This window comes from Wolffia australiana, chromosome 12 (genome assembly GCF_029677425.1).
Source record: "Wolffia australiana isolate 7733 chromosome 12, ASM2967742v1".
In the NCBI taxonomy this organism is placed as follows: Eukaryota; Viridiplantae; Streptophyta; class Magnoliopsida; order Alismatales; family Araceae; genus Wolffia; species Wolffia australiana.
In genome coordinates, this window is record NC_135846.1 from 7,805,360 (window position 1) to 7,828,989 (window position 23,630).

General features: G+C 38.6%; 2 protein-coding genes and 1 pseudogene across 2 annotated transcripts; 2 read left to right on the plus strand and 1 right to left on the minus strand.

The window, feature by feature from the left end:
• Positions 1–5,113: 5,113 nt before the first annotated feature.
• LOC144710787 (small nucleolar RNA R71) lies at positions 5,114–5,210 on the minus strand (annotated as a pseudogene).
• A 9,640-nt stretch (positions 5,211–14,850) lies between these two features.
• Positions 14,851–16,492, plus strand: LOC144710068 (transcription factor MYB98-like). Its single transcript, XM_078583732.1, has 3 exons — positions 14,851–15,113; positions 15,208–15,334; positions 16,040–16,492. The coding sequence occupies exons 1-3, from the start codon at positions 14,851–14,853 to the stop codon at positions 16,490–16,492; spliced, it is 843 nt and encodes a 280-aa protein (XP_078439858.1).
• A 4,518-nt stretch (positions 16,493–21,010) lies between these two features.
• On the plus strand, positions 21,011–22,088 carry LOC144710069 (putative mitochondrial protein AtMg00860). The gene is made up of 4 exons (XM_078583733.1): positions 21,011–21,081; positions 21,356–21,449; positions 21,702–21,974; positions 22,059–22,088. The coding sequence occupies exons 1-4, from the start codon at positions 21,011–21,013 to the stop codon at positions 22,086–22,088; spliced, it is 468 nt and encodes a 155-aa protein (XP_078439859.1).
• Positions 22,089–23,630: the final 1,542 nt, after the last annotated feature.

The window sequence follows — 23,630 nt, forward strand, 5'->3', positions numbered from 1 at the left end:
ATTAGGTTTATAGAATAATATCACAACCTACGCAAACTGGAATCCATCTAATTAGATGTATAGGAGTGGATCTTTACAGTGGAGACTGGTTCCTCTTATGCAGATGGGGGCTTCAGGGTCTCACTTACTGCCTGATCTAGGGACATAACCTCTATAAATAGATCCCTTCTGAGGCACGTCATATTACTAACCTACCATCACAACTGTAACTGACCTGGTTTCTGCACATTGCACCTATACCACTATGAATAATGCCTTAGTCGTAATATTTGTAAAATTACTTTAATGGTATTTTGATAATATGGTCATACATGTGTAGCTCGCTTATTAGACCCAACAATCTCCTGTTTGGGCAACACACAATCATCTGCAAAACTCTACATCACAACCTAATCAGCTCAAAATTGGTTAGTATAGGCGGAAGGCATATTCCTCAATCTCATCCATAACCAATTGAACATATAACTCAAATATCTTTCACTAAAATTATATACCTTAAAAATCACATATTTTATTTTGAGAAATGAAATAGATCAAGTATGGATGTGTACCATGGAAATTTCACAAAATGTGACTTTCATTGAACATTTCCAACTAGTCCAGCTTTATGCATTTCAACATTTAAGATGGATAAACCTATAACAACCTTGACTTCTGAACAAATATTTGCATGCCTACAACCAAGAGCATCAAATGCAAACTCCCACTAGAATTTAAAGTTCTCCCCAAGGAATAACACACATGAGCTATATGCTCTAAATATATTTTAGGAAATAAAACTTTGGTATGCGGCTTCACAATCATATAGTTTGTCCCAAAATGCTTTGCAGACATCTGTCCAATTTTAATTATCTCCTTGATAACTAGGTTCTTGATGTCTATATGCCTAAACTTGATCATTTCCATATTGTTCTTGGAGAATAACACAGCTGAATTATGTCAGAATATATCTTCATATGTGAAGATTTAATCTTGGTTCATTTTAACAAAATGCCTCAACATATTTTTGGATGGATATTCAAATTGGATTATGCAGAGTCAGCCCTCATTAAATGAGTTAAATTTAGTTCATATATGTTTATTCATTTAAGGAATCATGCACATGTAGACAACCAACTTTATACGGTTCAAGATACGCAACTCACATATGCATGGGATGAGTACACCTATAAAGATATGTGATGTTTAATAACTAGATCAACGCAGAAATTCATCCTGTTCAACCTTGAGATTTTGATAAAATGTTGATAAATAGGTCCTATGTCACTAGTAAAATAATCATGTGAATCCGACGCCATTTGACATGTGAAACATGATGGTCAAAATAGACGTCTCTACCTACCTTAGATATTTATATCTCAATTTATGGACTATATTATCAGAGCCTAAACATATATGAATAAAAGTTACGTTTTATAATTATTTTAATAACATAATCTCAGACATCCAAAATATATTGTTTAAACCTTTTGGTATTACATTATTGAGGAAATGGATTTTTTGGATTTACCATTATGACTTTTGAGTGAGTGACAAAGTTCTAATTATAGAAACTAAAAATTAAATCAGTACTGTGTCTCATTCTTTTCTCTCGTACTAAGTGAATTTGATTTTTGGGTTTTAAAAATTACAGAATTTTCCCATTAAATTTATAAATCCATAAATGCAGATCAAGCCAAAATTTTGAACTCTCATCTCTCCCTCTCTTGGTTAGAAATCACACTACAAAGAGTAGGCATCAGATGTGGTCTTCAGAAGCATTTACATGCTGTTTTTGAAAATTTTCATCACCACATTTCTTGATCACATCTAGGGAAGGACACAATCCAGTCTCGGACTGGTATTACCCAAAACCTAAACATAGACCTGAAGTTCGATCCAGTCTTGGTCTCAGTATGGTCTTGGTCTGGCCTGGTCTCCGTCGGTCACGGTGACTAGTCAGTATGAAAGTCAATGTTAAGTTGACTTGGTCGCTTGGTCGTCTCACTAGAATTCATCTAAATGTCACTGCCACTGTTGAAGTAGTGTTGAATAATGAGAGAGTGAGAGAGGGAGAGAGAGGAATATAATTAGAGAGTGAAAGTGTGTGAGAATGAGAGGAGGAGAGAGGCAGACTGAGATAGTGCAAGATCGAGAGAATACAAGAGGGAGAGAGGGAGAGATTGAGACAGAGAGAGAGTGAAAGGACGAGACTGAGAGAGAGAGTGAGAGGACGAGGCTGAGAGAGAGAGAGAGAGGACAAGGCTGAGAGAGAGGGGAGAGAAGAGAGAGAGGAGAGAGAAGAGAGAGAGGAGAGAGAGAGAGAGGGAGGGAGAGAGAGAACGGGTAAGAAGGAAAGTGCAAGAGGGAGAGAGGGAAAGGGAAAAGTGAGTGGGAGAGAGTATGAGGAGGGACTATGAGACAGAAAGGAAGAGGGAGGTGACAGTTCGAAAGGGAGAAGGCAAGAGGGATTGGGAGGATGTGAGAGGGAGAGAGTTCAATGGGGAGAAAGCACGAGAGGGAGAGGGAGAAGGCGAGAGGGAGAGAGTGTGTGAGAGAGATTGAGAGAGGGAGAGCAAAAGAGAGGGTGATAACATGCAAATTAATATACTTAATTACTGAATGATACATTCTATTTATGTGTTTTAATGGTCATATTTGCATGTTATCATGATAAAATACATTGAAATCAGTTAACATGTCGTTTTTCTATTATTTCATATTTTTTATCATTTTTTACATGGAATTTGACATTGTTTCAGTGAAGAAATATTTTTACATGATTTTATTTGCTTGGTTTAAGGTCAGTAAATCATCTCCTGATTTTTCTGAATTTTTCCCATATTTTTATGAATTTTTCTGAATTTTTCTGACCATTATTTAGGCAAGAAATGATCTTTATTTAATTAAATAATATATTGATTATTTATTTTGCATTTTAAATGCATTTAAAATGAATATCCACGTCATTCGCCCGAAATTCGGGCGAATGAAGGGATATATTAATTAAATAAGAAAGGAGAGAAGAGAGGAGAGAGATAGGAAAAGTCAAATAGAGTGATTAAAAGAGAGAGAGAGAAAAGCGGAAGAGAGAGGAGAGAGAGTAGAGCGGCTAGAGAGGAGAGAGAAGAAAAGATATTTAATAGGAGGAGAGAGATTTGAAAAGTCAGAAAGAGCGGCTAGAGAGAAGAGAGAAAACAAAGGCGGAAGAGAGAGAAGATAGAAAAAAAGCACTATTTTGTCCTTTTTTGTTTTCTTAAAAAGCAGCGAAAAAAGTGCGGCCGACGCGGACAACGAGGGTGCACGCGTCCCGAAACACGGAAAGCGAGAAAATCAAGCCCAGCCAATAGGAAATTCTGATTTTTTAGAGAAAATAAAAGAGATCCAACGGCCCACATTTGATCTCACTAAAACTGCGATATCTTGAGATCTACAACTCCGATTGGGCTGAAATTTTGAGGGCAGGTTCGTCTTTTCCTCCTCTACAATCTGGACGGTTGGATCTTTAAATAGAGGTCAGAAAAAAGGCAAAATTCACTTTTGGAGGCTCTCCCCAAGCAATTGGCCAGGAAGGACACAGGAGGCATTCTGGAAGTCGTCAGATCTGGATCTCTTTATCAAATTTGTAAGTTTCTGAATTGTATTTGATCATCTTCTAGAACGATTCGAAAACGCCTTGGCATGGGCAAAATGTACATGCCCTAGATTCATGTTTTGAATGCATCAGCACTTCTTTTTGATTTGGATTCGAGATCTGACTTTTGATAATTAATTCTTAATCATTTTAGGACATTTCTGCTTCATTACATTTTTAATTTAGGGTCGAAATTGGGGCTTTCCCCACTTTCTTCACTTTCTCTCCCTAGGTTAATTTGATTTTTCTCTCTCTAGATTTGGTTTTTATTGTTTAGGAATTTAATTTAATATATAAAAACCCAAAAATAAAATTTGAACTGAAAATTCATCCATTTTGAACTCCAATTCAAAAATCACTTTCTTGATTATTAATTTCCCAATTTTAATTCTGAAAATTATTATAAATTTTATTAAATTGGGAAATTAATAATTTATATTTTTATGAGCTTAAAATAATAATAATATTCTTATCTGGAATTATCTGACCGAAATCAAAATTAAGTTTTACTTAATTTTGATTATTTTAAGAATATTATTTAATATTAATTGAATTAAATATTGCAAAATTCAAAATTACTTGACTTGATTCATAAAAATTGTTTGAAAATTCTGAATTGTTGCCTCCTTGCGGATCGACCCCTTGCTTGCTCTATATTCTTATTTAGTAATTAAGGGAATTATAAATTTATTGCATAAGTCTAAAAAGCGCAACGACCACATAATTTTACGTGATTTTTCGGCTTATCAATTGGCGCCGTTGCCGGGTACTCACGGTTTGAAATTTTCAATTATTCTGTGTGGATTCATTACTCTTTATTTTTTATATTAAGTCTTGGATTGAGCTGAATTTTGCAATTATTTTGTGAATTTTGATGAAATAGTGAAATTGAAAAACAAAATTCATCATTGCATAATTAATTTTTCTTGTTCATCAAAACTGATTATTTTTTATATTGATGTGTTTAACATTGCATGTTCGGTAGGAGATCTTTAGAACCTCATCTCGTGAATCTTGAAACAGTTAGTAGAACTCCTAGTTTTGATTGTATTTTTGAAAGCTCCGAAGGTGAAAATCAGCATTTTTGTGACTTAATGGAGAATAATCAAAATTTTGGGGTTGAACAGGGTGTTAGAAGAATGAGGTTGAGAGAATTTTCTGACCCTATAGAGAGTGAAACCTACACTAAAATATCTGCTCCTTTACCAGAAAATGTTAATTTTAGAATTGACCCGAATATGATTAATCAATTGCCTACATTTTATGGAAGATTTAATAAGGAGCCTTATGAGTTTTTGGAAGAGTATAACCAGATTTGTTCTGCTTATAGTTATGCAGGTGTTCCTCAGGAAATTATCAAACTAAGGTTATTTCAGTTTGCTTTGAAAGATAGGGCAAAAGATTGGTTTAAAGGGGTAGGTCAAGAATTTCAATCTTGGAGTGAAATGCAAGCTTGCTTTTTAAAGAGATTCTTTTCTTATGGAAAAACATCTTCAATTAAGAAACATATAAGAGATTTTTGTCAAGGAACTGACACTCTAGGAGAAGCATGGGAGAGATTCATGTCACTCACTAGGAAGTGCCCACATCATGGCATACCATCTCATGAATTGGTTGAAATTTTTTATGGTGGATTGAATGATCAGGAAAGGCATCTAGTGGATATATCTAGTGGAGGAATGTTCCTTGATACCCATGCAGATGAATCCATGAAATTGATGGAAAAATTAGTAGAAGATTGGACATACCGTCAAAGTTTTTCGTACACTAACCGAAGTGCAGGTCCCAAGCGTGGAGGAATCATTGACGTCAAGGCAGTTGAACCGGAGATCAGGATTGATAAGCTAGAAAGAGAAATGAGCAATATTGGTAAAACAGTTAAAGATATGAGCAATGATATTAAATCTTTTTTGCAGGAGTCTAAAGGAAAGGCGAATGCAAACGAGGGCAACAATTCCACTAACAACCCTTGTTGTTTTTGTTCTAGTGAAGAACATTCTGATGAGGCTTGTCCTATGGTTGAACAGGTTAATGCATTTGGGAGACAAGATGCAGGTCAAAACCAATGGAATGCACGACCTAATCAAAATTGGAGCAAAGGAGGAAACAACAATTTCGCCTCAAAGCAATTCGCCCCGCAACCATATCAGCAAAATTTTCAAAATTTTCTAAGCCCTTTACTCTCGTCTAACAACAATAATGACAACACTAACTCTACTTTAATGGATTTTATCAGGGAAATGCAGGAAGAGAGAAAAAGCATGCATGAGGAAAGGAAGATGTTGATGCAAACTTTAGAAGAGCACAAGAAGGAAATTGAGATGCTCAAGCGAGGATAAGGGATTCAAGCACAACAACCTGCTCTTAGGATGAAAGGTAAATCAGAAGAAATCCTTCTAAGAGAAGGACATCCAGGTCAACTCCCTACCCAACCTAATATAAATCCTAGAAATATCATGTTGTGTGTAGATAGAAATTTAGAATCATCATGTTGTGTGTCTTCCGAAATTTTAAATGAATCTTGCATTGGTGAAAATAATAATGTTGCATCATGTCATGATTTTACAAATAATATTTTACATGGCTTTGAAGAAGATATGATTAATGATGAACATGTGAGTGTGATTTCAAAATTACGAAGTGGGAAGGTTTTGTTAGATACTCATAAAAAAAATGTAGGATTATCGGAGCATCAAGATAAAGAAAATGGAGAGATGGAAAATGATCAACAAGATAAGGGTGGCCAGGATGAGGAAAGGCATCCACGAATGGCAGACCCTAATCCACTTGATTATAGACCACCCATTCCATTTCGTTACAGTGATCTATCGGGTCATTGGGAGTCTATCCATATAAGTTACAGTTGGGATACTCTCAGGTTGTTACCTTAGATCAGCATCAGCGTGGGTAGTACTTCTGATTGTTTTTGAAAACCCGCATGATGATATCACGTCCCGAGTAACATTGATAGGGCATCCAAGTGCCTATTGTGTTGCAACACGAGCGGTCGATCCCGGCCTCGTCGTGTTGCATCACAGAGGGAGAGAGGGAGAGGTGATAATCTCAAATTTAGGGGATTTAATTCATCGTTGGTAATTGAGATTATTCAATAAAAATATATTTTACCATTCTTAATTAAGAATATTTAATTAGTGATGAGTATGGATCGTCTCCACAGGGAATGATAATTAAGGATTTAATTTTCTTACTATAGTGATTATCGGTATGAGAAGAGATAAATACGAGAATAGACTAGACAAGATCACGATTTCGAGGAAATATAAGCAGAATTACGTGAAGTGTTACGAGAATAAGGTAGAGGGCATGACAGATACGATAGTGATCGAATGCACAAACGATATGATGGTAAAGATAGAGACGAGATAATGGGGACATAAGTTAGTGAAATGATAAATGAAAAGATGATAACAACTATAATTGTGACAATGATGATGTCGAGAGAGAAAAAACGTAAGGCAAAGACACTTACCTTAGATCCTTATGTTCCATCAGGATCACTGTGATTTGCGAGTGCCGGTAAGCTCCCCCTCTTCACTAATGCTTCTTCCCACACACCCATGACACCAAGAACACACTTGATGGATCTCAAAACTCACTATTTTTCAGCCAGCCTACATAAGTAGGAAGCAATTTCTAGATGGAATTTATAGTGATCCAAACCTATATTTATAGATCACTATGAATTTCAGCTCAATCAGAGTTGTAGATTGTAAGATTTGGCCGTTTGAAGTGTGAGCAATCCTAGCCCTTGAATTTTTTCTCTCTCCTCGTCATCATCGCTGGTGCTTCCTCGTTTTCCATTTCGGTTGTACTGTCAAATCACTTGAAATTCCGTGTCTTCTCATCTTGTGCGTGTGCACTTTTTCAGAGTCGCCACGTGTACCTACAAGAATAAAAAGACAAAAGAGAAGATTAAATAGATTATTTTAAAAAGATTATATTTTAATATCCACTCACTTTGACAGTTGTGTGCCACGTGTTCTCGCGCAGGCCACGTGTACATGTGGCGCCCTGTGGTGCGGCCACGTCGCCCACTGCTATTTCAAAGGAAAAAAGACAAAAGAAAACTTTTTATTTATTTGTCGCCCCCTACGTCAGAAAAGTCCAAAAATCGAGTCCCTTTGTGATCTCATGGGATACCTTTCCTGCTTGCTGGTCTGGGCTGTCTTTAGGCATCCTGCCCACATTGAGATTTAAGGAGCTCAACAATGGTGTGTGCCATTTCATGATTTGCATAGTGGTTGCAAGTTTTTAATAGCTCTTCAACACGTTATTTTCATTGTAGTGAGTTTAAATTTCCAAGCACATGCATCACCAAGTGTTGGTTACTTTTTAGGCAATGCTCGACTCTCCACATTGCCATTTGGGCATTCATGGTTTTCCTTGAAAAATGAGATGAAAGTTTCCATTAACACTTATATAATGACAATCTAGGGTGATAGAAACATGGGGGATTTCCTAGAGTTTGGTGTCAAAATTAATATTTTCCTGAAACCTTGAGCAGGTACATTTTAGTTGCAATGCAAATTACAAGATAATTTGTGAAAAAAATTGATTCAAACATTCAAACTTTGGCAGTAATATTGTTCATAAGTATCCTTTAATACATGAGCTTTCTCAGGAAAATATACACTAGCTAAGATCATAGGATTCTGAAGGAGCTTTTTGTTGGGTTCGGTCCCTTGGTTTGTCCATGGAAAACACGTTTCCATGGATGCGGAAGCGTGTCGATCGATTCATAATTGATCTTTAAAATCAAACATTGAACGTACCTTTTGGGGAACTCGTTCCAACCTTGACTTTGCCGTTCGGAGATCGTTCTGAAGCTGTTCACACGTTCGGCCTCTATAAGTATCCACGCGATCACTCTTCGCTTGGATCTCCACGTCTTCTTCAACTCTTCTTGAAGATCTTCTCACCATGAAGACACTCTTCTTGGATGAGTGGAGAAGAGAGTGGAGAAAGGGAGGGGCTCTCAAATCTGGCTTGCATGGGTGCTTGAAATGAGAGACCTTTCCCTCCTTATATTTCACTTAAGCTTTTTTTTCAAAAACCCTAAAAGTAAAATATATCCACTAATCCCTTATGACCTTATGTGTGTGACCCTCTAGGCCCATGTATTGTCCTAGTTAATAACTTTAGTGGCCCAATAACAATTATTGACCAACCTTATTAATTAACTATATCAACATATAGATTAAATAAAGACCGATTTAGCCCAATCGATAGGTTAAGTTTCTAGCCCGTGGGGTGCCGAGGTACAACTCACGCTCTACAAGATACCGAGTAGTGTTGAAATCTCTCATGGAACCTTTATTGTCATTGGTTACCCTATATGTATAATCCATTTGATGACTTGCAAATCATAATGTTAAATTGATGAATATTACATACATATGTGTGCTTTACTAGCCTTATTTGCATGTTATCATAATTAAATTGGCATAAATGACTTTCACTATAGTTTTTTGATTTTTTTAATTTTTAGTATTTTTTACATGATATTTAACCTCACTGCATTGAAGAATTTTTTTTGTACGACATAAAATACTAGTGATTGGTAAGGATTTTAGTATTTTTTTTGGAATTTTCCATACTTTTTTATATTTTTCGGACCATTATAAAGCCAATAAATAATTTTTAGAAGCCACAGAATATATTTTACAATTTATTTCACATTTAAAAATGATTTTTTTATTAAATTAGGTGGCTTCCACATCATTCGCCCAAAATTTTGGGCGAATGATTAGCCACGCCAATCATTCATTGTGAGAAAACCATGGCATCACAATTTGCGATGCCATGATTATCTAATCAGAGCATTCATCATGTAGGCTAAGCAGGGCAACGGGATGCGGGATGCCATAATTAACCAATCACTATCACAGTTATTACGTGGTGTGCGCGGCTCGAGAAAAAAGGTTATTTGTCCTGTCCTTTTAGCATTTTTTCGCGCAATTAATGCACGCAAAGAATCAATAGTCGCGTGCATTAAATGCATGGGGCGAATTGGTACTCTGCATTCAATTATTAAAAGGTAAGGTTATCATTTATTCTTTTTTATTTAAAACGAAAGCAGATGAGGCGACGTGGCGCATTCCTAGTTGTTAAAAAGGTATAATCTCTCTCCTTCGTTAATGCCAATGATTTTTGTTGTTTTCCATGCACAACAACATGGCAGCGTGCAATCTGAGGGTGGGGAAAATAAGGCGATGAATAAAAAAGGCATTTTTCTATCTACATGGAGGAGAGATAAAAATCTAATGGCCAGGATTAATCACCAGAAATATGGCGATATGTCGAGATCTAGCCGTCTGATTGTGCTCAAATTTTGGGGGTAGGTTTGTCTTTTCAACCTCTACGATCCTTACGGTTGGATCTTGAAATAGAGGTTGGGAAGATGGGAAAAATCACCGAGGCCCAAGAATTTGGCCAGGAAGGACACGTGCTGCTTTTGAAGTCGACAGATCTTGGTTCATTCTTCAAATTTATAGGTTTCTTCTTCACTATTTGAACTTCTTTTTGAACGAATCTAAAATGCCAAGGCATGGGCGAAATGTACATGCCCTTGAAATTGATTTGAATGGTGATTAGCTTTACAAATTGATTCTGATTCAAGATCTGATTCTTAATTCCTGGTTCTTCATTGATTTCTATCTCAAGTTGCATCGTAAATCTTTAAATTAGAGTCAAATTTCATCTCTTATTCATTTTCCCCCAAATTCTTCTACTTTCTATCTCTAGGTTAAATTTCTTATTTTCTCTCTCTAGATCTAAACATTGATTGTTGGAAAATTCAATTCAACATCTAAAATACCTATGTACAAAAATTCATCCAAAAATTAGTCTATCTTCAAGTCCAATTTTAAAATCCCTTTCTTGCTGATTAATTCCCAATTTTCATACATAAAAATTGTCTTCATAAATCATCCTGATTTGAACATTGGAAGTACAAATTAATCTGATATAAGAATCCATATTATCCTATCTAAAGTGTCTTGATCGAAAATACTAAGATCACTATTAAGTTCTTGCTTAATTCTGGTTAATTACAAAACAAAATTAAACACAATTAAGGCTTATTAAATGCAAAATTAATTCATTCTTGAATTAATTAACTTGAATTAGGATAAGAACTCTTTCAAAGGGCCTCTCTGTGGTTCGACCCCTTTCTTATCCTAAAATTTCTATATTTTGAAAAAGGGAATTCTATAAATTTATTGCATAAGCTTAAATCAAAATGACATATTTTAAACACCAATTTTAGGCTTATCACGATCATCTGTGCGAGAGTCTCGAACAACTTAAGGTATGGCTTATTGTCATACCCTAATTCGTTATTCGATTAGTACTGATGTGTAATGAAGATCATTGGAGAACGCCTTCTCCAATATCCTCACTACCATGGCCAAGGATGTTTTATGCATCGTCTTCCTTGAGTCGATATCCTCTTATACCGAGGGTGGATGATCCCGTCTTGACCACTCAATCATCCCCGTGAGCTTCTTAATACATCTAAGCTATGACTTGTTTGAATCCCATGATTAGAGGCTCGTAAGTCGTTGTCAAAATGTAGTCGTCCATTCAAGAGATGTCCTTGGTGTCTCAGGTCAGTGGATCATTTATACAACCGTGACTTGAATCAACCTGATTGATGTTTTGGTATAATACCATTCAGGAATTTGTACAGATCAATTCAGTGATCTCTTTCTCCAAAGAGCACCCACGATCTGTCCTTAGTGTCGCCACACTAATAGCCACATGATCAGCTATATTTATCATATAAATAGGATCAGCTAGTGTTATTTTATTCAGATAATTCGATGTCCATCTTGACTATCCATCAAATAGGAATATTTAGAATACATGTTTAAAGACTAGTGATCACTGTATTATGATCTCATCATAATTCACTAAGTCATTGCACGTATTCATGGACTTCATTATAAACATCACACAAAATAATAATGAACATAACTATTTTATTCAATGAACTGAAATTAACATGGGAGTGTCATTGGCTTGATGGCCACATAATATCCATCACTTTCCACATGTCTGTGTAGGGAAATTTCTAAATCATCATTCCAAGAGAAATGGCATGAAAAGTTCCCCTCCATTATGAGGTTCCTATAGTAATGGTTTACACTTTTCATTAGCTTCATCACTTGAGAATTTTCTAGCAGATCCAACTCAAGACCATATTATTCCTAAGGTAGCATGGTGTTGTTTATCAATAATTGTGTCATTGTTTCCAAGATGTAGAGTGTGTGAAATTACTATGGCTAGCCAAGAGAGTATCTAGTTGACAAGATTTGTGCTAAATACTAATCATGCTAAAGGTATCCTAAATAGGACTTACTGAGGATAAAAATGACAAATAAATCATGCAAAAGGAGTTTTATTTTAGAAAATATTCAAGTTTGAATTTAAAGATTTTTTCTCAAAATTTTTATATTTTTTCTAAGAATTTTTGTTATGCCCAAAAAGGCAAAAATGGGTTTATCCATGACCGTGCTGATCTGTTTAGTTGACATAATAGCGAGTGCACATGTGGCACATAGGTGGAAAAAATTTGTGCACAGGTGGCACATAGATGGGGTGCAGGGTGCACACGTGGAATGCACATGAGGCAGCATAAGAGGCTTCGGGTGTGTGGGAGTGTGATTCCAAATATCTCATATTCACGTCTGTTTTATGTGAGGAACTTAACTCACAACTGACATGGGACAATGTTATTTTCTCATATTCACGTGGAGCATTTGATCACGAGGACCTGGTCCACGTAATTGTGACCCACTATTCTTGCATCACAATCACTTGACAGAAGTGCATCTCTGCATGACACATGGCCGCATGGAGATCGCTCCGATCACGATCCAATGATGATTTACTTCGACCAATTATATTCTGTTTATATTTCAGATAAAAGACAAGTGGCTGCATCTGGTGAGATGGACCTGTAGATTACCAGATTGAAAATAATTATTTTCCAGATAATTCACTAGATCAAAAATTGATGTCAGAAAATTCCTTAAAAATACCAATAAATCCACACAATTAGAATTTCATTCTAAATATATTAATCATTTTAAGATAAATAAAAACATATATAATTACTGTAATGCATAAAAAAGTTTACATTTCATAGGAATCACCCAATAATTTTTGTGTTATCACATTGTCCACAGCATGGCTTTGTCTTCTTAAATTATGGCTTTCCATTGCATACATGGAAAAATATTTCTCTTGATCTTAACCATTCAATGAGTAGTTATAAAAGGTAGGTATTGAATTTTGAAAATGCATTTTAATTTCAGAAACCCATCAGGAATAAATTTTCAGGTCAAGAAAGTAAAACAAATGAACAAAAAGACAAAATAAACCATGCCAGAAGATTGTTCAAAAGGAATTATTCTGCGCAAGAGAATATGTACTATGGTTTTACACAAAAAACCTCAAATCCAGTGTATCATAGACTGAAGAAACTCTTAATGGTGTTAATAAGGTTACTATTATCAATTCTCAGTCAGCGAGAAAGGTTGACTATTTTTCACTAAAAGAGTATAATGGACCGATGTATATTTACTGAAGTATCTATGATTACCACTCAGATGAGTCAAGTTGGAAACCAAATTGTAGACAAAGAGATTACACGAAATTGTTAGATAGTTTTAACTTCTAAGATTTTACCATGTAATTGATGTAATATAAGAGCCTAATGATCACTCTGTTTTCAGATAAGACAATTCAATGTGATCCGTAGTTACATATGAATACAAAGTTAATATATATTTATTGAAAGGTTAGAAAGATATTTCTTTACAAAGTTCCATTTCACCAAAGATCCAGACATGATAAAGATTTGCAATATGAAAAGCTGGGTGATTCAATAACAGTGGTCAAAAGTTTAAAACTATGATATTAAACAAGGCATTATTTTTATAATTAAGTTAGAGCATATGAAATTTTTCTCTAGTTGAATAAATTCATTCAAAACAAGAGTTAATCTTCCACGAATCTTTACAAGTCAATCTCAAAAAAAGTCTAGAAAACTATAAAATTAATTATCAAATAAGTTTAAGGTGTAATTACAAGAGATTTCTGCGTCCAAAATAAAGGGATCAAGCCCATTGAGAATACCCTAATGTCAAATAAACAAGTACGTTTCAGTGTTTAATATTTGTGAGTTTTTAGTATGTTTGTAAACATCAAACACTGTGTAAGAAAGAAAGATACGTTTGTCAACTTGAATACATCTTCAGATGACAAGTAATTTGAATATTTGTTCGATTTTTGGCATGAAAATGAGAAAAATTCAGAAATTTAGATGTACTTTACTGAGTTTGGGATCTTAAATAGAGGAATGATTGAAATTTAGTTTTTAATAGCCCTATGTGTTGTTAAGAACAGGGTAATTGATATGTCTATGATGTATTTTAAGGGATTTGAAAAGCTAAAATTGACACTTCTTATGCCACGAAAGTGGTTTCAGATATTGTAGCATGATGAATAGATTGAAAAATCTTAACTGGGCACGCATTAAAAGATAATGTAGATTTTGAGTTGGTCTATATTTATCCTTGGGGTATTATGTGAGGAATGCCTTAAAATCAAAGAAATTATTTCCTATTATTTCTTCAGAATTTCCATAAGACTACTTGGATTCTTTTTTGAAGCAAAATTTAGAAAAAATAGAATTTGTTGAGTATAAAGTAACACTGGATAAAATAAGTAGGAAATCTTTAAAAACAAAACTCATAAATGGCATTGTTGACGCATTTTGGTTAAACTAAATTGACATCTAATAATTAAGTTCCTGAAACTGAAATTCAGTTCAATTGTTAATGACTGAGAACTCTCCGATTTTTACAAACAGATGCTTCACCTTGGGGTTGGTGTTGGGGGAACATCAGTTTCCTCAGCACCAGATTTAAGAACCCGGAAAGTTATCCGAGGCCAAAAGACAAAGCTCATCAGGATATTTTATCTCGTCACTAACATCCACGTCAGTTAATTTCTTCACCATCGCCGGCTTCAGAAACGCCTTTCAGAAGCCGGCCATAGATGAGAGGAAATACCGTTAATTACTCCTAAACACCTCTATCGCTTACGTTTCATCCTTAACTCTATCTTAACTCGTGCCTTGTCTCCCACCGTACCAAATCTCGCTCTTCCTCTCTCTCTCTGTAGCCATTTTCATGGACTGTTCCCCTATGTCCATCCTTAGCCCTGGAGACGAGTTCTGTCTCAGTTTTAGCCCATTTTCAGATGATGGTGTGTTCTTGTTGGGTGGGCCAACCTTTCTCTACGACGTAGGCGACGATCAACCATTAACTGACTTCCCTTCTCAGGACGGTACATTTCACGTTTCATCTGGTAGTGATGGATGTGATATCTCTGGGGAGAAGAAGGCAGCTGGTAGTAGTGGCAAGAGACTACACACTGTCAGGGGTCAATGGTCAGCTGAAGAAGACAGGTTTGAAACTATGTTACGATCGATACATCTGTCAGTTGATAAATCTGTATCTGGATATCTGTATTTTCTAATTTCCTTGTCCGTTTTGACAAAGAACTCTGGCCAAGCTCGTGGAGAGCCACGGCGTGAAAAGATGGTCATTCATCGCGCAGGGCCTCAAGGGCAGGGTGGGTAAGCAATGCAGAGAGAGGTGGCACAATCATCTAAGACCCAACATCAAGGTTTTTTTCCTTCTTCTTCTGATTTTTCTTCTTCATAGCATTCTCATCTTGTTCTTCTTGCTGTTCTTTTTCTTCTTCTCGATGTTATTTTTCTTCTTCATAGCATTCTTTATCTTCTTATTGTAGCATTATTTTTCTTCTTGTTCACAGCGCTCTTCTTCTTCATAGCATTCTTCTCCTTCTCCATAGCATTCTTCTTATTCTTAATCTTCTAACTCTCTCTATCGCTCTCTATATTCAAATTGTGTGCTTCACTCCGCTCTCTACTTTGTGCGCGTCTCACTCCCCTTCACCGCGCCTCACTCCTCGCATTGTTCGTCTTCTTCTTCTTTTTCTGTGTAGCATTTCTTTTCTTTTTCTTCTTCACCACGTTCTTTTTCTTCTTCATAGCATTCTTCTTCTTCTTCTTCTCGATAGCATTCTTCTTATTCTTATTCTTCGTACTCCTCTCTCTTTCTCTCTCTATCTATCTCTCTCTCTATATATATATATATATATCTATCTATCTATCTATATATCGTTCTCTACATTCAAATTCTCTCCTGGCATGCGCGTCTCATTCCCCTCCTCCGCGTTAGTCCACGAGACTTTAAAAAGTGGTTAATGCAAATTAAATGAGAATCAAAGCCATTTAATCACCGCACCGTCATTAAACCCAACACAACAGATAATAATTCTGAAAAATATTTATCCAACGAATGACAGAAAGATACATGGAGCGAAGAAGAAGACAAGATCCTGATCCAGGCCCACATGGAGCTTGGCAACAGGTGGGCGGAGATTGCTCGACGGCTGACCGGAAGAACGGAAAACTCCATCAAAAATCACTGGAATGCTACTAAACGCCGCCAGTTTGCTCGCCGACGAAGCCGCAGTGGCGGTAAAGTGCCCCGTCAGAGCTCTCTTCTTCAGGATTACATCAGCGCGCTTCACTCCTCCGCCACCCCGCCTTCCAAGGTCGCCAATGGAGACGGACGAGCTGACGTCGAGCTTGATATCGTCGATCTTCCAGAGTTCTTCTTTGAAGACGCGGATACTTTCAATGGAGATGGAGGAGAGCTGGCGACGGCTTCTCCGATCACGTCTCAGTCTGAGGATGGGGAGAAGAGGGAGATGGATTTGATAGAGATGTTAGCCCAGATGGGAGGGTATCGTTGAGATAATAGAGTTTATCAATATGGTTATCTGGTACGAGTGGCGTGGAACCCATCCACCGGCTTGATGATCGACTTCTTCTCAAGGTTTTTAGTGTTGCATGGACGGAGGAAATAAAGTTGAAAACACGCGTCAAAATTTCACTATCTCGTGTCATCTTTGTACTGGTCATCCATAACAGATCGAAAGACAGCGCCTATGATTTGTCGGTCTAAGATTTAAAAGAAAACTTGTGGATGATTAAAATTTAGTTTGGTTTTAAATCTAGTTGTTTGAGAGAAGGGAGATCGAGGAGAGAAAGGCGTGAGAAAAGTGAGATGGGTGTCACAAGGGGAAGAAGAGAGGAGGGAGCCCTGAAGAAAACCGATTTCAGATAGAAGTTTAGAAAGAGAGTTCTAAGATTGACATTATAAGGTCTACACTTGTGAACGTGGCCCAGAATAATTCACAAGGACCCATAACACTCCAAGATGTAATATTAATATACTATTCGTCTGACCCAAAAATAGATGGAATGCAAAAAATGGAAAGTAATGGGAAATAAAGCTGTCATCGACCTAAATTTATTTCACATTAGTGTAAATGTATGCATGCTCAAACCATTTGTTAAGATATAATTAAGCTGATCCATTGGACCGCTTTATGTCAAACATGTTATTCCTTTATCAAGCTTTTCTTTTGAAATGTGGCGATCAATCTCCATATGTCAGGTGCAATAATGTTTGATGTAATTATTAGAAATATTGATGACAGATTTATTTTATTTGTATAAATGAAAATATCTAACTTCAAAATAAGGATCTGATGTCTCAATAATTCACATTAGCCATGAGCCGTTACTCAAAATTTGGTCAACGTAGAGACCCACAATTGCTCCTCCATAGAAGGTTTCCAACAAAAATTGCAGTATCCTTAAGTGGATTGTTTATGTTCACCTACTAAAGAGTCCTCACCTGTACAGACTTTAATTCAATGGTTATTATTATGATAATATATATCTCCATATCTAGGTGAACCTTTGTGTTATCGCCAAATATGCCTAATATGCTATTTAAAAACATATTATTAATTCATTTTAAAAACATACATTTTAAAATCCAAATTTATTATAAAATACTTTACTATCAAACTATATATAAAAATAATTATTGACTTATAACTTTCCTATCAATAAATTAGCAATTTAATATATATTTTGTTTATTTTATATGTATTTCCATGAAAACACTGATAGTGAATTTGGAGATATATTTATATTTTATTTTTGGAATTTTAATATGTCATTTGAATGTCTCTTCTTGAGATCAAAATGAATTAATATTTTTAATTTATGGGAAATTTTTTTAGTTTGTATATTTTTTATGTAGCACAAAATTGAATGCAATCACCACATATACATACAAGAAATATTTTTTAACATCAGCGCATGGCTTGACTAAAAGGTCTGATTTGATTCTACTGTAGTTGCTTCAACCTTTGAATCATAAAGGGAGTTGCTTGAATCAACAATCACAAGAGAAGTCTCTAAAGGAAATAGAACTCAAAGAGAATAAATTAAAAGTGCTCCCCTCAAGTTTTAAGTGATTATTATATAATGAGTTGAGCATGAAGAAAAAATCATATTTTTATCATCATGGGGCAATAATTTTTTAAAATAATATTATGTTCTGTTACATACATGGTAAATAATTCAAGAGAGAGTTTCTAGTATACATTTCAAAGAGTACATTCTATCTTTATGTTTTCTTCATATATTGCATAAAAATATAATGAATGTTTTACCAGAACCTTAGGATTATGGAGTTCTTTGTCTCATGCATAAAATTATCAGAGTCAACATCCTGAAATAGCATCTGAATATTAATAATAGTTTTATTGATTTCATCCTAACATATTTTGTGCTAAACTTTTCTTATACTATGCTTATGTGTTATGCCCCTAACTAGGCGGCATTCCTTGCCCGGAGGCCTTCATGCTTATTGGGAGGGCCTGTTCTCGGGAGACTAATGATCTGTAACGATTGAGTCCTATTTAGTGCTACGACGCACTAAAGGTGGTGACGCCAAACCTGATCTTTCAGGCCATCGCCCCTGTAGTGGTGATACACTACGGATAGTGCGCGTGCCCATTCACGCTTAGGCGGGAGCAATAAGGTGAAGCCCGTGCGTGTTGGCTGCGCGGGTCTGCAGGTTCGCGCGCAAGTGCCACACACCAACGCCAAGCACCACACGCAAGTGCCAACGCTTCGCGCAAGCACCAAGTGTCGCGCGTGGGCGCGAGATATGCAGGCTGGGCAGCAGTGCCGCGGGGTAGCATGCGGAGTTGCGCGAGAAGCCGACAAAAGCCGCACGAGCCTTGCGCGTATCACGTGTGCGAGGCGCGGGTCAGGAGAGATCCCGCTAGGAGACTAGGCAGTGGCGCAAAGTGAGCATCGAGGCAACATGGGGGCGTGGCGCCCCCGTGGGTAGTGCCAGGTGCTCCGCTTGGCTTGAGGCACCGAATGCGGCGGCATCACGTAGTCCGTGCACGATAGGTGTCAGCGTAGATGCTGGTGGCGTGTGTAATCCTCAAGGCAGGGGTGGCGTATGTGATTGTCAGACATGGGGGCACATGTGTAGCGGCAGGGCTGGTAGTGTGTGTACGTGGAGAGGAGGGCCTCAAGGCACACGGACAACACTACCTTGGTGCAAGGTTGCCTTGTCTGGTTACTTTAGTATCATCCTTGGTCTTCCCCCATGTAACGATCACAACTACGATTTAACATTTTATGATATCAATGCAATGACCCTATTCCTCGACGAGGCTGTGGCCCCTCCTTTTCCTCTAACCCCTTCTATGTAATCTTAAGCTATTGCAAAAGACTTCTGCTGCAATAGATCAAGGTCGCCCAGTGTTATGATCCAAGCACAGAGACCGGCACGCGCGAGATTCAAGTAATTAACATAGCTCGGGATTTGACCGCGTGAAAACTAGTATCAGAGCCAGGTTGGGCTTCATTTGCTTTTGTTCTTGAACAAAGTTGGAGGAGATATGGAGTCTACAAAGATTTCCAAGTTACATGAGGAAAGACTCCGGAAGGAGAAACTCCAGAGACAAAGTCTTTGCCTCGTGGAGAAGAACCTCTTGGGTTTGAAGACTCAGGTCGATGAGAATAAAGATTACGGTGAGGCAAACCTTGAAGATCTAAGGACATATACTTGTCATAGGTATGATCGCCTAGAGAACACATTACACCAGGTGACGGAGATGGTGGTGTCCCTTAAGCTGGAATTCTCAGAACGGAGACAAGATGAGAGTCCCAAGAAGTGCCCTAGCAATGGCGGAGGGGAAAAGATAATGATGCCAATCCCAAGGTTTAATGGAGCTCGCAAGGAAGTGGATGTGGCCGACTTTTTGTATGACTGTGACAGATACTTCGAGGTCAATGAATTCTTGGAGGATAAGAAGGTCCTCTAGGCTAGTTGCTTCTTAGCGAATGATTCTAAACTATGGTGGCGCCAATGCATGGAATGTGGAAACTGGCCGCCACCCACCTATGAAGATTTTTAGGGGAGATAAAAGAGAACTTCATTCTCTACAACGCTGCATGGACAACAAGGGGAGAGCTCGACAACTTGAGGATGATCGATACTCAGAGAGAGTATGTGAACCAATTCATATCCATAATTAGGAGGATTTCTGATATGTCCGAGGGGAACAAACTCTACCGCTTCACCAAGGGACTCTGCCACTGGCTCTAGACAAAATTGGAGAGGTGGCAGTGTAGAGATCTCGACGTTGCCTACCAAGTGGTGGAGGGAATGGAGCTCCGCCCCAACTAAATTACAAAGATGGAGGAAAAGTTCAAAAAGTGGAGCAAGCCGCGCTAAGAGCCCGTTGAGGCACCAGGACATCAAACTAGTCAGGGCCTGAAGAGGAAGTGAAAACCAGGCTATGGCAAGAGCCAGGACAAGGCTAAGAGCCTAAGACTAGGGAATGTGACTCCAAGTAGTGGGGGCAATAAGATAACCTGTTTCGCGTGTGGAGGCCCCCACTTCATGAGAAAAGAAGCTCGGTCTAAAACTCTCCCAAGCACTCGAAAGATCAAGGTCATCAACTCGGAGGCACGAGATATCGTTGGCCTGGCCAAGGGGGTGTTACAGCATGTTGGAACATTGGAGGGTTGGGCCAACTTCATGGTGTCCCCCATGGACGACTTCATGGTTGTCTTGTTTCTGGACCTCTAGATGGGATCAGGCGCGGTTGTGTTTCCCCAATACTGCAGCATACTGTTCACGGAGGGATCTCACTCATGTTTCGTGAGAGACCAAGGGGTCCAGAAATCGCAGAACAGCACTCTTCTGTCTGCCATGCAAATCAAGGACAAGTTGAGAAAAGGAGAAGAGACCTTGTCACCATACGAGGGCCGGCACCCCAGATAAAGGGTGGAAGGTAGGGGTGTGCACCAACCCGTTTGGCTGTGCTTCATTGGGGTGAAGACGACGACACCAACCTATTGCAACCGCGGGCGGACTACGAGGGATGATCGTGGACGTACTGTGGGAGTTCGCCAGGGTAATGCCCGCGCAACTCCCCGCAAAGTTCCCACCTAGGTGGGACGTTGACTATGAGATAGAACTACTCCTTGGTACTCGTCCCCCTGTGCGGGCCCCCTATAAGATGCTGTGCACCTACCTAGAGGAACTGCAAAAACAAGTGTAACAATTTCTGAAGAGCAAGCTAATCTGACCGTCCAAGGCTCCCTTTGGCGCACCAGTTCTATTCCAAAAGAAGACGGATGGGCCGCTCCGACTTTGTGTGGATTTCTGAGCGCTGAAAAAGGTAACAGTAAAAAATAAATCACAAAGCCAAAGATTTGTTTAACAGGCTCGAGGACGCTTGCTACTTCTTGAGGAAGGACTTGAAGAGCGGTTACCACCAAGTGCAGCTCAAGGAGGGGGATAAACTGAAGATGGCGTGCGTAACATGCTATGGATCTTTCAAATTTTGTGTGATGCCTTTTGGGCTCACGAACGCTCATGCTACGTTTTGTTGTCTCATGAACAATATCTTTCGGGACTATATCGATGATTTTGTTATTGCGTACCTGGATGATATCCTAGTATACAGTCAGAGCTTGATTTATCATGTGAGGCACATGAGGAAGGTGATGGCCAAGCTGAAGGAGCATGAACTCTACCTCAACCCGAAGAAGTGTGAGTTTGCCTTGTAGGAGATTGAATTTCTCATACACCTAATTGGGAAGGGAAGCGTGCGCATGGATCCCTCGAAGGTGAAGGCCATCCGAAATTGGATAGCGTCGAAGGGAGTCCCACAGTTGACAGCTTTCCGTGGGCTGGCCAATTACAATTGGAAGTTTATCAAAGGCTTCTTCCGGCTAGCTGCTCCGTTGACAAACTTGTTGAAGAAAGATGTAAAATGGATGTGGACAGACCGATGTCAAAGAGCATTGGATGAGTTGAAGAGTACAATCTCCAGTGAACCGGTGCTCTAACTGCTCAAATTTGACAAGCCATATGAGGTACATACTGATGCTTCTAACTTCGCACATGGGGGTATCTTGATGCAGGATGGGCATCTCGTGGCTTATGAGAGCTGAAAGCTGAACGACGTAGAGAGAAGGTATTTGGTGCACGAGAAGGAGATGACAACAATGGTACATTGCCTGAGATTCTGGCGCCACTATCTCCTTGAAGGTAAATTTATGGTCTACACAAACAACGTGGCCACCAGTTGCTTTGAGTCCTAGAAGAATCTGTCCCCAACGCAAGTGAGATGGCCATATTTCTTGGTAGAATTTGACTTCGTCTTGAAATACAAGTTGGGCGTGCCAACCAAGTTGCCGTTGCCCTGAGCCGCAAGGAACTAAAAGTTTTTGTGGCCGCACTTTCAGCAGTCCAAGGAAGGATTCTTGATGAGATCAAGTTGGCGCTGAAAGATGATTGAGAAGCTATTCACCTTATGGACTGAGGCATTGTTGCGGGTGAGACGAGGAGATTATGGACTGAGGATAGAATAATTTACACAAATGGGAATTGTCCATATGTGCCACGTGCGGGTGGGCTGCGCCGCAAGCTCTTGTAAGAAGCACACAACGCACCCCATGCCAGACACCCCGGGCAAGCATGGACACTCGCACTCATGCCCAGCATCTATCACTGGCCAAGAATGGAACGAGATGTGGAGGCTTATGTTCGTCCATGCGTGGTGTGACAACAAGATAAAACTGAGAAGGCAAAGGCTGCAGGAATGCTGGAACCTCTTCCAAGGGCGAGCAGATTGTAGGAGTTTATTTTGATGGATTTCATCACCTATCTTTTGCGCGTGGGTGGGCACAATGCAATCTTGGTGGTTGTGGACCATTTTCCAAGTACGCAAGTTTCATCCCCACCATTTTGCAAGTGTACGCAGATGGTGTGGCTCGTCTCTTCATGTCCAATGTGGCAAAGTACTGGGGTCTTCTACTAGACATCATTAGCGACCACGATACAGGATTCACGGGTCATTTCTGGGAGTCGATGTTTAAGTACAAGGGCTCCAAGCTCAAATTTTTAACGAGCTTCCACCCCCAAACAGATGGTCAGACGGAACGTGTGAATGCGATGCTTGAAGAGTATTTACAGCACTACATTTCTATTAATCAAGAAAATTGGGTGGAGCTGCTGGATGCAACACAATTTCCACATAACATCAACCGAAGCTCAACTACGGGGAATTTGCCATTTGATATTGCTAAAGGAAGGCAACCGCTAACTCCTCCGGAAGTGGTAAAGAGAAATGGGATGGACATTTCCCCGCGGCCTTTCGCTTTGCGCGCAATTATCATGCCCGCATTGAGGAAGCCCCCTAGGCACTAGAACGTGCCGCTTAGAGAATGAAGAAACACACCGATCAACATAGACGTGGTGTGGAGTTCCAAGTCGGCGATCTAGTCTTGTTGAAGACTAATGCTCAGATGCTGAAGACAAAGCAAGCAAAGCACCGACAAAAGGGTATGGTGCCATGCTATGATGGGCCTCTCAAGGTGGTAGCTAAGATCGAATGTGTTGCCTACCAGCTCAACATACCCCATTGACTGGCGATCCATCCGGTCTTTCATGTATCGGTTCTGAAGATATATATATCAGATCCCAAAGACCCG

Coding starts and splice junctions, on each gene's coding strand:
- LOC144710068 (XM_078583732.1), top strand. CDS start 14,851: ATGTCCATCCTTAGCCCTGGAGACGAGTTCTGTCTCAGTTTTAGCCCA. Junction 15,114..15,207: donor TGGTCAGCTGAAGAAGACAG/GTTTGAAACTAT, acceptor GTTTTGACAAAG/AACTCTGGCCAAGCTCGTGG. Junction 15,335..16,039: donor ATCTAAGACCCAACATCAAG/GTTTTTTTCCTT, acceptor AACGAATGACAG/AAAGATACATGGAGCGAAGA.
- LOC144710069 (XM_078583733.1), top strand. CDS start 21,011: ATGATCGTGGACGTACTGTGGGAGTTCGCCAGGGTAATGCCCGCGCAA. Junction 21,082..21,355: donor CCCGCAAAGTTCCCACCTAG/GTGGGACGTTGA, acceptor TTTGTTTAACAG/GCTCGAGGACGCTTGCTACT. Junction 21,450..21,701: donor ATAAACTGAAGATGGCGTGC/GTAACATGCTAT, acceptor TTTGCCTTGTAG/GAGATTGAATTTCTCATACA.